The 13,041-nt window shown below is 38.6% G+C and overlaps 1 protein-coding gene and 1 non-coding gene across 4 annotated transcripts in view; both read right to left on the reverse strand.

Moving 5' to 3' along the window:
* Window positions 1-12,790, reverse strand: part of UBE2V2 (ubiquitin conjugating enzyme E2 V2) — a 65,836-nt gene extending 53,046 nt beyond the window's left edge. For 2 of the 3 annotated variants that reach the window (XM_037050277.1, XM_037050274.1), the window contains exon 1: window positions 12,713-12,790. In XM_037050277.1, the coding sequence (XP_036906172.1) occupies window positions 12,713-12,728 (16 nt within the window). In that variant the 5' untranslated portion in view covers window positions 12,729-12,790. Of the gene's footprint in view, window positions 1-12,626 lie in introns of all 3 variants that reach the window. The other variant, XM_037050275.1, reaches the window with a different exon arrangement.
* Window positions 11,482-11,677, reverse strand: LOC118989945 (U2 spliceosomal RNA). Its single transcript, XR_005067132.1, has one exon. It is a non-coding gene; the product is annotated as a U2 spliceosomal RNA (small nuclear RNA).
* Window positions 12,791-13,041: the final 251 nt, after the last annotated feature.

Below are 13,041 nucleotides of genomic sequence, written 5' to 3' on the forward strand. Positions count from 1 at the left end.
AGGCCCCCAGGAGAGGGCATGTGAGAGGCGACCACACATTGATGTGTCTCCCCCTCTCTTTCTCCATAAATAAAATCTTTAAAAATATATTTAGCCACTAAAATCACTTTTCCTAAAGTATTTGTAATTCAACATTCACTCCATACAAGAACATGAAGTTTTTAAAATTATTTTATTCATTTATTTTTAGAGACAGGGGAGGGGAAGGAGAAAGAGAGGGAGAGAAACATCAATGTGTGGTTGCCTCTCATGTGTGCCCTACTGGGATCTGCAACCCAGGCATGTGCCCTGACTGGGAATCGAATCGGCAACCCTTTGCTTCACAGGCCCGTGCTCAATCCACTGAGCTACACCAGCCAGGGCTGAAGTTTTATTTACTTATAATGACATTAGACTCTATCAAAGTGTCTACTCTTAATTCTTAGTGGCATTTATTTATGAAGAAACATTATTGGGTTTCCACTAAATGAAAGCAGCCAGAAAGTTCTGAATACAATCAGATACAGAAGGAACATCAAAACTTGAAATTAAGAAACTTTCTCTGGGATGGACCCAACATGGCAGAAAACTAAGTGGAAGTTACACTAACCTCCTCCCAGGACCAAACTGAAATTTCAAATAAATTGAAGGAAAATTATCCTGGGGAAAAAAAAAAGGAAAAAAAATACCTGAACACTAGCTGAACATGAAGAAAGAAACCACTCCACCACAACATGACCGGTAGGGAGTGTGGGGGAGGCACTAGAGGACTGGCTGGGCTCCCAGGAGCAACAGCTAACTTGCTGGAGCGATACCTCAGCAGCCAGGAAGGTTCCCCCTGAGAAGTGTGGGGTCTAAATCCCAAGCTGGGCTCCCCAGACTAGAGAACGAGAACTGGAAAAGGAGCCTAAATAACTTCTGACTGTGAAAAGCAGTGGGTTTTCTGTCCACTAAGGAGAAACTGGAGACACAATGAGTCTCTTAAAGGACCAAACTGCATTTGCAGCCACTTACCCTGGACACTGGCAAATGGATGGCAGAGTGCACTAGAGATGCAGGAGTCTGGGGTCTGTAGCTCTGGGAGGGAATGGTATGGTCAGCCACCAGGATCTCTGTACTGACTCATTCCCCATAATGCAGAGACCATCCTTCTGGGTCAGAGCACTCCCTTCCACATGGCATCAGCCTGGAGAGAAGCAACAGCTCCACCCCACAGGAAGCCCTATCGCCCTATCCTGTGAAGCTACAGCTGGAGGCTATTCAGTGATCAAGTCTAGTAGCTAAGGCAGACCTGTGGGAGCTCTGAGACTTTAGCTGACCATCTCCCAGGCCTGGTGCAGTTAAAATCCTGCCTTGGGGCACAGCCTGGTTCTTCCTGCACACACACAGGCCCAGGAGAGGAAGCCATATACTGCAGATCACTGACACCCCAACCATGAAGCCCAGGTCCAGTGACACGGAGCACCTGACATGGGTCTGCACTAGAGTCTTTGCAGACCCACCTAATACATAAACAAATTAAAAGAAACAGCCAAAATGGAAATACAAAAACTGATTCCAAATGAAAGAACGAGAGGATTCTCCAGGAGAAGAGCTACAAAAAATGAAGGCAGGGAATTTATCAAATAAAGAGTATACAGTAATAATTGTAAGGTTATTCAACAGCATGAAAAAAGCATAGAAGCCACATAAAAAAAGACCAGTCAGAAATAAACAATGCAATATTTGAAATAAATAATTCACTGGAAGGAATAAATAGTAGGTCAGATGTAGCAGAGGATCAAATCAATGATTTGGAAGAGGAGGTAGAAAAAGCACTTAGGCAGAGCAGCAAAAAGAAAAAGAATTTAAAAAATGAGGATTGCTTAAGAACTATTTTGGACAACACCAAGTGTAACAACAACTGCATCATGGGAATACCAGAAGGAGAAGAGAGCGAGCAAGGGATCGAGAACCTATTTGAAGAAATAATGATTAAAAAACTTCCCTAATCTGCTGAAGGAAAAAGACATACAAGTGTAGGAAGCTCAGAGTCCTAAACAAGTTGAACCGAAAGACGCCTACCCCCAGACACATCATGATTAAAACAGCAAAGCTTAGAGACAAGGAGAGAATCCTGAAGCTGCAAGAGAAAAAGCAGATAGTTACCAACAAGGAAACTCCAATTAGACTGTTACCTGATTTCTAAACAGAAATATTTCAGGCTAGAAGGGACTGGCATGAAATATTCAAGGTGATGAAAAGCAAGGACCTAAAACCAGACTACTTTACCCAGCAAGGCTATCATTTAAAATTCAAGGAGAAATAAAGAACTTCCCTGACCAGAAAAAGCTAAAGGGGTTTGTTAACACCAAACCAGTACTGCAACAAATGTTAAAGAACATGCTTTAAACAGAGGAAAAAGGAGGAGGGGGTGATGAGGAAAACAGTTAAAAAATAAAATGACAAGAAATCTGTATCTGTCAATTATCACCATAAATGTTAGTGGCTTAAATGCTCTAACCAAAAGACAGGGTAGCTGATAGGATAAGAAAGCAAGACCCATATATATGCTCTCTCCAAGAGATGCACCTCAGATCAAAAGATACACAAAGACAAACAGTTGAGGGATGGAAAAAGATATTTTCTCCAAACAGAAAACAAAATAAAGCTGGGGTAGCAATACTTACACCTAACAACATAGACTTCATAGCCAAGGCTACAGTAAGGGACAAAAAAAAAGTACACTTTTTAATGATATTGGGAACAATCCAACAAGAGAATAAAACCCTAGGAAACATTTTTAAAAAGATTTTATTTATTTACTTTCAGAGAAAGGGGAAGGGAGGGAGAGAGGAAAAGAAACATCAATGTGAGAGTGATACATTCAATTAGTTGCTGGCTGCGTCTCACATGTCTCCACCTAGGGACCTGGCACACAACCCGGGCATGTGCCCTGACAGGGAATCCAACCAGTGACCTTTTGGAACACAGGCTGGCATTCAATCCTCTGAGCCACACCTGCCAGGGCCCTAGTAAACATTTATGCATCCAACAAAGGAGTACCCAATATGTAAGGCAAATCTTGATAGGACATAAAGGGAGAGATCAACAGAAATAGGGCCAGAGTCAAGAATTTTAACACCCCACTTACTCCAATGGATAGACCTTGTAGGCAGAAAATCAACATGGAGACAGCAGCCTTAAATAACAAACTAGAAAAATGGATTTAATTGATATCTTCTGAGCAATGTAACCCATACCAGCAGAATATACATACTTTTCAAATGTGCATGGAATGTTTTCTAGGATAGACCACATATTAGGACACAAAACACGTCTCAATAAATTTAAGACTGAAATCATATCAAGCATTTTCTCAGACCACAATGCTATCAAACTAGAAAGCAATCACAAGAACAATGAAAAAAAAGCAAAGATATGGAAGCTAAATAACATGTTATTAATCAATGAATGGGTCAACAACTGAGATGAAGGAAGAATCAAATGATACCATGAAACAAATGAAAATGAGAATACAACAACCCAAAATATGTGGGACACAGAGGAAGCAATCCTGAGAGGGAAGTATAGCATTACTGGCCTATATAAAGAAATAAGATCTCAAAGAAACAATCTAACTTGACACTGAAAGGAACTTGAAAAAGAAAAACAAACAAAACCCAAAGTGAGTAGTAGGAAAGAAATAATAAAGATTGGAGTAGAAATAAACAAAATAGAGCCTTAAAAAATGATACCAAAGATCAAAAAATCCAAGAGATGGTTCTCTGAAAAGATAAACAAGACTGAAAACTGTTGGGAACTGCCCTGCCTGATTTCAGAAGCTGTAACTGCCCATGGCTAAGGCTGAGTAAAAAGACCTTGGGACCATTAGCCACTAAGGATACAAAACGTATCCTCCCAGTAGGGTCACAGCCTCTACCCCCTTTACTTCACCCTGCCTGGCCCATGGAGTATGGTTGGATAGTCAGTAACAGGTAAGATTCCTCAAGGGAGGAACAACCTAAGACAGGTATAGTCATGAAGGGGCCATCAGGGAAGGACATGGGGACTATAGAAAAGGGGTGATGCACCTTCACTCCTCAGCTTTGTTATAGCCTGAGTCCTCATTCTGTCTGCAAGAAGTCTCCTAATCTCTCGGCTGCCTTACTTCCCCCCCACCTAACTTGAGCATGAAACAATGCTGGAGACAGTTCCCCAGGGCAATCAGGCCTAAGAATGCATAAAATCCTCTGAAACCTGCTTTGCAAAGAATGCTCTCAACATAAATGTTAAGGGTGCAAGCATAAAATGAGATTTTCCCCAAAGTCTTATGGCCCTTTAACAGTCACTCTATCTGACCCTGACTCAGAATTAGCCCTTATAGTTCTGCAAACTAAACCCAATAAAAGCTCACTGAGAAAGAGGCTCAAGGCCTTTCTCCTCTCAGACACTGGTCAGTCTTTCCTCCCCAAGCACTTCATGTCTTCGTAGACTTATTGAAGTGGCCAGGGGAGCTCTGCCCCCTGTCACAGAAAACCTTTAACCAGTTTCATCAAAAAAAAAAAAAAAAAGGTGAAAGAACCTAACAAATAAAATCAGAAATGGAAGAGGAGAAATAACAACTGACACATACAAAAAAATACAAAGGGTTGTTAAGAAAATATTATGAATAACTACATGCCAACAAATTGGACAACCTGGATAAAATGAATAAATTCCCAGAAACACACAATTTTCCAAACAAAATCAGGAAGAATCACAGACTCTGGATACATTACACATAGTATAATTGAAGCAATAATCAAAAAACTCCCAACAAACACAAGCCCTGGACTAAATGGCTTTACATGAAGATGTTTCCAAACACTCCAAAAGAACTAACACCTCTACTTTTCAAACTATTTCTAAAAATTCAAGAAGAGGGAAGACTATCAAGATCATTATATGAGGCCAGTAGTATTCTAATTCCAAAACTAGATTAAAAAAATAAAAGAGAAAAAAAAAAAAAAGAAAAGAAAACTGCAGGTCATTATCCCTGATGAATATAGATGCTAAAATCCTCAACAAAATATTAGCAAACCAAATACAGCAATGCAGCAAATAGATAATGCACCATGATTAAGTGCTATTTATTCCATGAAATGCAAGGTTGGTACAATATTCACAAATCAATATAATACACCAGATAAATGAAGAATAAAATCCACATGATCCTATCAACAGCTGCAGAAAAAGCAGTAGATGGAATCCAGCACTCACTTATGATAAAAACTCTCAGTGAAGTAGGAATAGAGAGAACATACCTACATAATAAAGATGATAAATGACAAACATAATGCCAACATCATACTCAGTAAGCAAAAACTCAGTGTTTCCCTTAAGATCTGGACAAGACAAGGACGTCCACTTTCACTCCCCTTATTCAACACAGTACTGGAAGTCCTAACCACCGCAATCAGACAGGAAGAAATGAAAGGCATCCACATTCGAAAGGAAGAAGTCAAACTGTCTTTATTTGAAGATGACATGATATTCTATATAGAGAACCCTAAAGATTCCATGAACAAACTACTAGAACGGATAAATGAAATCATCAAAGTAGCAGGGTACACAAACTTAACATCCCCAAAACAGATGAATTTTTATGTGCCAATAATGAACTATCAGAAAGGGAAATGAAGAAAACAATCCCATTCACAATTGCTTTCAAGTGAATAGAATAACAAGGAATAAATCTAACAAAGAATGTAAAAGATCATTACTAGGAAAATTATAAGACACTGAAGAAAGAAACTGATCAAGATACAAATTAGTGGACGCACATACCACATACAAGGACAGGAAGAATTAACACTGTTCAATGTCCAAGCTACCCAATCAACAGACTCAATGCAATTCCTATCAAGATTCCAATGGCTTATTTCACAAAACTAGAATATTTCAAAAATGTATATGGAACACAAAATGCCCCACACAGCAACAGTGGTCCTGAGAAAGAAGAATCAAGTTGGAAGAATCATACTGCCTAATATCAAACTATACTATAAGGCCATAGTAATCAAAACAGCACAGTACTGGCATAAAAACAGAAACACAGTTCAATGGAACAGAGTAGAGATCCCAGAAATGAAACCACAACTTCAGTCTATTAATATTGGACAGAGGAAGCAAGCACATAGGATGGGCTAAAGATAGCTCATTTAACAAATGGTACTGAAAAAATGGGCAGGACAAATACATGCAGAAAGATGAAGCTACAAGACCATCTTATACCACACACAAGAATAAATTCAAAATGGATAAATATCCTAGAAGAAAACACAGGCAATAAAATCTTATACAATGCTCATTGCAATATTTTATCTGATATGCGGGATCCAGCAGAAATAATACCTTTTTTATTAAAAAATCTTTTTTTTACAAAATCTTTTATTACAAAATCATAAGCATGTAATTCTGGAACATAACAGTATCACACTCAAGCACAACCTATGATGTTTTAGGTGAAATACTCAAATTAAAACTATGAATTCTCACATCCATATTACCCTACCAACCATACTCAAGCAAGTTTTACTTCTGCTGGATCCTGTATATCCTCAGGCAATGAAAACAAAAGAAAAAAAACAAACAACTGGGAATACATCAAACTAAAAAGGTTTTGCACAACAAAGAAAATCATCAAAAAATAAAAAGACAACCCACAGAATAGAAGAACTTATATGCTGATACATCTGATAACAGCTTAATACTGAAATTTTATTTTAAAAAAGTTGTAAAACTCAACACCAAAAAACCCAAAAAATCCAATTTAAAAATGGGCAGAGGACCAGAATAGACGCTTCTCCAAAAAGGACATAGATTGCCAAGACACTAAACAAAAACATGCTCAACATGACTAATCATCAAATAAATGCAAATCCAAACCGTGAGACAGCACACCAGTTAGAGTGGCTATCATCAATAAATCAAACAAGTGCTGGTAAGGATGTAAAGAAAGGGGAACTCTTGTGCACTGCTGGTGGGAATGCAGACTGGTGGAAAGCAGCATGGTGACATCTGAAAAAATTAAAAATGGATCTGCCTGGTGACTCAGCAATCCCACTTCTGGGAATGTATTAGAAGGAACCCAAAACACTAATTTGAAAGAACATATGCACACCTATGTTCATTGCAACATTATTTACAACTGCCAAGTGTAAATAAGCAGCCAAGTGTCCATTAGTACATGAGTGGGTAAAACAACTATGGGACACTTACCAATGGAATACACTTTGGCCACAAAAAGGTAGAAAATTTTACCTTTGCAGCAGCATAGATGCATCTGGAGAACATTATGCTAAGTGAAATAAGCCAGTCAGAGGAAGAATACTACTATATGTTTCACTCATACATGGAATCTAATGAACAAAATGAATTAACATGCAAAACAGAGTCAGACTTGTAGATGAGAGAGCTGGAGGACAGCCATGGGGTGGGGGTTGCAAGTGAGGACAGCCAGAAAAAAAAAAAAAGGACTCATGGACATTAATAATAGTATGGTGATTTGGGGAGAAGAGGGTCATAAGGGAAATATAAGTTAATGGGAAAATGCAAAAAATAAATAAATTTTGAAATTAAAATTAAGAATCTATCTCTGGACTCAACATCAAGCTACAACTTGTGAAAGTCACTTCATATTTGTATTTCCACTGCCCATATAAAAAATAAACTTGCCTATAGCTTAGCCCATCCATAATGTACTTTCCATTAGAAGTTTTATTTCAATATACGTAAAGACCTAATATAAGGCCATAAGGATTTCTCTCCTTCAGTGGTTTGAAACTTCTGAGTTCCAAGGTAAACTGTAAATAGCATCTGTTCTCACACAAATCCACTAAGACTTTGTAAACAAGACTAAATCATTCCCAAACCCAGTCTGTAAGTCCCATCTTATATAAATCTCAAATTATTACTTACAATTACATTTGTTCTTGAAAAAGGCAACTTCTTTGAAAACAAGCTTTTGAACATAAATTTTTATTTTATTTATTCCAATCCAATGCTGCGTATCTGCTTCTCTGAAGTTTTGTGTCAAACAACTGCTATGTGGAAGTTTCCACATCTGGGCAATCTTTGCTTTCCATAGTTTTCATTCTGCATGATTTAGTAACCATGGTTTAGTTAAATAACACCAGTTTCCCAACAAGTCAGTTCAGACCTCTGTACCACTATATATTAACGATGACTACCCGTATAAAGTAACAATTTTGCTGCTATTTCTTCAGTCCAGAAATCACTATATGACTAAGAGTTGAGCACACTACCAGTGACCAATGGCTTCACATCCTTCAAAGTCTGTCTAATGGTGAGTCACTGCACATTTGTCACTCAGTTCACTTAGACAGAAAAACATGTAGTGTTGCCTCCTTGTCTAACAGTGGTAAGTGAAGCCATGCGGCATTCTACAAAAATAGTCAAAAAAGACAATCAGCCCACAAAGATGAATGTGCAGAAAAGAAACAAAAACTGGTAATGCTGGAAGTGAAATATAAATCAAATGGAAATAGTTACAGAAGAAATACCCCACCACCTGAATGTCTGAGATTCCAGAGGAGCAGCCAGAGGAACTTGGTGAAGGTGAGTTTATGTATGGAAATCAGGGAAGTAACTGAAAAAGAGAGGATCACAATGTTCCAGAGGAAGTAGAAAACTTCAGAATAATCTCTCAAAGAGATTTCCTAACAGTGAAAGCACAAAGGACAAAACACTGGAAGCTGATCCTGACTTAGGAGTATGAGAATTCACCAAAGCATAGAAGATATGCTTGTGCTGCGTCACAAGCTGTACAATCAGAAGAAAAAGGCAAGCATTGTTCAAACTGCCATTGAAAAGTTCATAAAGAAACAAAACAGGCCCTGGCTGGATTAAGTGCTGGCCTGCAAACCAGAGGATTGTGGTTCAATTCCCAGTCAGGGCACATGCCTGAGTTGCAGGCCAGTTCCTGGTTCCCGGCAGGGGACACACGACAGGCAACCATACATTGATATTTCTCTCCCTCTCTCCTTCCCTTCCCCTCTAAAGATAAATAAATAAAATCTTAAAAAAAAACAAAACAAAACACTAGTTCTTAACGTCTCTAGTGTTTGAAGTACAGTATACTAAACAAATATGTTTACTATTTTATTATTTTCTATACACTGAAACCACAAGAAGAGTTTTTAACCATTTAATAAACATTTTCAAATGTCACAGAATGATCATAATTTATCTCACTTAGTAGGACTCATCTGAAGTTTCAGTTTGAATGTCATTTTTGCCACCTCATACTATTGTGTCAAGGGAGTAATGCCTGTATAGTAAGGTATTATTTAATGATATCAACTGCAAATGTTTTTCAAGAGCATCCCGGTTCCTAACTAGCCTAGAAAAATCCACTATGCCTTTTATTAAAGATTCAAGACAGAAATACCCTGGCCTGCTGCACTTCAGCTCTTTTGTTATTTACTTCCCAGGCTCTATGTTCTATTTCCCACCCACATGATTCCACAGACCTACTAGCAGAGAAAAAAAATATTCCATATTTTCTGAGTCTCTCAATACTTAGACATTTTATTCACAGGCCCACGCTCAATCCACTGAGCTATACCAGCCAGGGCTCATTACTTAGACATTTTATTATTTTTTAAAATATTTTATTTATTTATTTTCAGAGAGAAGGGAAGGGAAGGAGAAAAGGGAGAGAAATATCAATGGGTGGTTGCCTCTCATGTGTCCCCCACTGGGAACTGGCCTGGAACCCAGGCATGTGCCCTGACTGGGAATCGAACCGCAATCCTTTGCTTCACAGGCACGCGCTCAATCCACTGAGCTACACTGGCCAGGACTACTGAGACATTTTAAATCATCTGCATTCAGAGCTCTCTTATAACGCCAGTAGAACTTAATAAGAAATTTTCAAACATTTCACGCTTCAATGTATCCTGGATGGGATACTGGGATGCAAAATGGACTTTAGGCAAAAACTAAGGAAATGTGAGTATACCACAGACTTCAGTTAATAATGGCTCACTACTAGTTTATTAATTGTGACAGAAGTCCCACACTAATGTAAGAGCACAGGAAATTGAGAATGAGGTAATGAGAAATTCCCAACTTTCCTGTAAATCTAAAACCACTGAAGACTAAATATTTCTTTAAAGAGCTCTGCACATACTCTTTATCTAACACTACCTTTTTATTAGTGCTGGGATATAATGACATTTTTAAAATACAGGTACTGTATGTACTAATTTCCATTCCCTAGAGTAGTGATTCTTAAGCTACACCCTGCAGAATCTGCTAGGAAGGGGAGGGTGAAAGCCACTCTCTAGTCTGAAGGACAGTAAGATGCATGATTTGAGGAATATTCCAATTCATAGTTCCTCAAAACAGAGAGAGCATTAGACTGAGGGTAAAAGGAAACCTGCCTTCTAATATTGAATTAGTAACCAACTATGTAAAACATTTTGTTTCTTTAAGGCTCAGTTATCTCATCTGCAAAACAAGAGGACCCAAGTATGTTTCAGCTTAAAGGGCTCAGTCCAACTAGAATTTTTCCCCAAAATGTTTCTTTTACTAAAAGGAAAATATGTGATTTAGATGATGACATTAAAATACAATACTTTAATAAGGATCAAAATCTATTTGTCAGTTTTTTTCTCTTTTTGGCCTATTATCAAACAACTATTGTATTTTTATCAAGTATTTTGACCTAAAATCTAACTCACCTAATTTTACATTTCAAGCTATATCACATTTATTTCACAAATATACAGGTACTGTGTACCAACATTACTACCAAGAAGCAAACAACACAAAACATAGCTAATAAAAAATATAATTTTAAAATCGTTTCAAAACACAGTCCAAAATTTTTTCTGCACTCACCTCTACCCATTTGATAGCACTGTCAATAAATTAAAGCATGAAAAATGAACAAATGTAATCACTGTCAAACCAGGGCAGATCTTTAACAGCAGTTTCAAAACAAATTTCAGTTAAGAAAGCTCAGTAACCTGCCCCAAATACCTTCTTTTAATTATTCAAAGTTTCAAATTTCATAAATCCAAAGACAGAATTAAACTGCAACAATAAGAGTAAATATCAACTGAAAAATGCAGACTTCCTATGTAAAATATGCTAATAATCTAGCAGCAACTTCCTCAGAATTTACATTTGATGTTCAAAAATGACTAAACATGGTTTAAAAAGTATCTTAATTAGTATTATCTAGTATTTGGTCGTTTCAAAATATTTCCACACTCTCTCATATGTTCAATGTTAGACAAAAATCATGTTTAAATGAACAATCCATAAAATGAAAACTATCAATCAAATTAAAACACACCATTTTATTGCTAAATTTTCAAGAACCTACAGGTACTAAAAGTACAATTCTTAAAAAGTTGTATCTCCATCAATGCACACTCGATTTCAAACATCAAGTGCAGTAACCGAAGTTGTAACACGAAAAGCTCACTTTTCTTTGTCCCCCTCTCCAAGGGGTGCACCCTCTCCAGAAGTACTGAAATAACTGCTGGATGCCACCCGGAGGAGATGGAGCAAGCTCTTATTCCATCTCCCAGCTCCAAAATTCCGTTTAATATAATGTCCTCGGAGAGAGGATGTATCAGATAGCCAAACTGATACGAACAGATAACTACACTTCATCTCAACCAAAAGGCTGAGAAGCAATGAAAGGTCACTTTTAAAAATAATCCTTGCTTTACTAGTTGCTCTGACGCAAAATATACCAAAGGTAACACTGTTGAAAACCTTACCCCCTTTGACACCTGTAAAATAATAAAGATGAGATTTAAGACCATTTTTCATTATGGTGTAATTAGACTATATCCTTAGGTATTACCTTAAAAGTATCAATCACAATACACTGAAGCCTTCCATTTCAAAACATAATCTGAAAATTATTTTTATTATGCAGTGAGAGCATGAAATATTAAATCACACTGTCCTATAATCTGGTTTCCAAAGGTCATACGTATTAACATTTTTAAGGATTAAAGCATTTAAAACATTTTTAAATGATGAAATTTCTAAACCTCATTGTTAAAACTTGCTCTCCAAGTCCGTGCTTATAGCAAACTAAACACTATATACAGGAGTTGAGCAGCTTATCTAATAAACCACTTTTATTCAGGTAGCTTTCGTTTTCTTCTGACTTTTGTTTGCACTGCAGTTTTTCACTTAATGAAAAAAGGTAATACGTATTAAATCAGGTAAGAACGGTCATCTTCCCATTATTACAAAGAAAAAAACAGTCCTCTTCTTAGTTCTCTCCTCCTCTACCCACGTTAAGGAGAATCCAGGGGAAGCGGACTTCCACTCGACCAGGGATGCTCGGTAACGAGACACAGCCTCGCGTGTCACAGGTTCAGACCCGCCCACCTTCGGCCTTTCCACCTTCTTCCCACTCCGCCTTCCACCTGAGATTCAGGCACCCGCGGGACCCTACGTGTGCGCCAGCGTCACCCCGCCTCAGGCTCGCGAGCGCGCGGCCCAGGAGCGAGCACGACCCGTCGCCACCGACGGCCGCCCCGGGACCTTGGCGCCGGACCCTCCCCAGTCCCAGGCTCCTCTCTGCAAGGAGCCCGCCATCTGAGAAGGCGCACTCTGACTTCACCCACATGGTCAGCGCCCAGCTCCCAGCAGCAGACGGCGGGGCAGAGCCTGGTCGAAGTGGGAAATCATTTAGCCCGGCCCGGGAACCGACCTGTGGAGACCGCCATCTTCTCCTGCACCCGGACGCAGTCGTCTTCACGCACGGCGACGTTGTGCGTCCCTTTCGAGAACTCGCCAATCCGCCCGCCGCGCAGCTTCCAATTCTCGCGTAACCGGCGACTCCGCCCTCTGGCCCGGTGTCTCAGCTAGAGGAAGAGGTTAAGGAGTTTTGCTATCCTGTTGGCAGCTTTCCGAGATTGTGATATTAATTCAAAATAAAACGTTAAGCAAAGAGTGTTTTGGAAGACAAAGATGAGTCAATCACCATAATTTAAAGCGAAGACAAAGAGAAAATACTTTTTAAAACCCTGTGCAAGTGGG

Source organism: Sturnira hondurensis, unplaced genomic scaffold (assembly GCF_014824575.4).
Source record: "Sturnira hondurensis isolate 20B ecotype Veracruz unplaced genomic scaffold, ASM1482457v3 Scaffold0006667, whole genome shotgun sequence".
NCBI lineage: Eukaryota > Metazoa > Chordata > Mammalia > Chiroptera > Phyllostomidae > Sturnira > Sturnira hondurensis.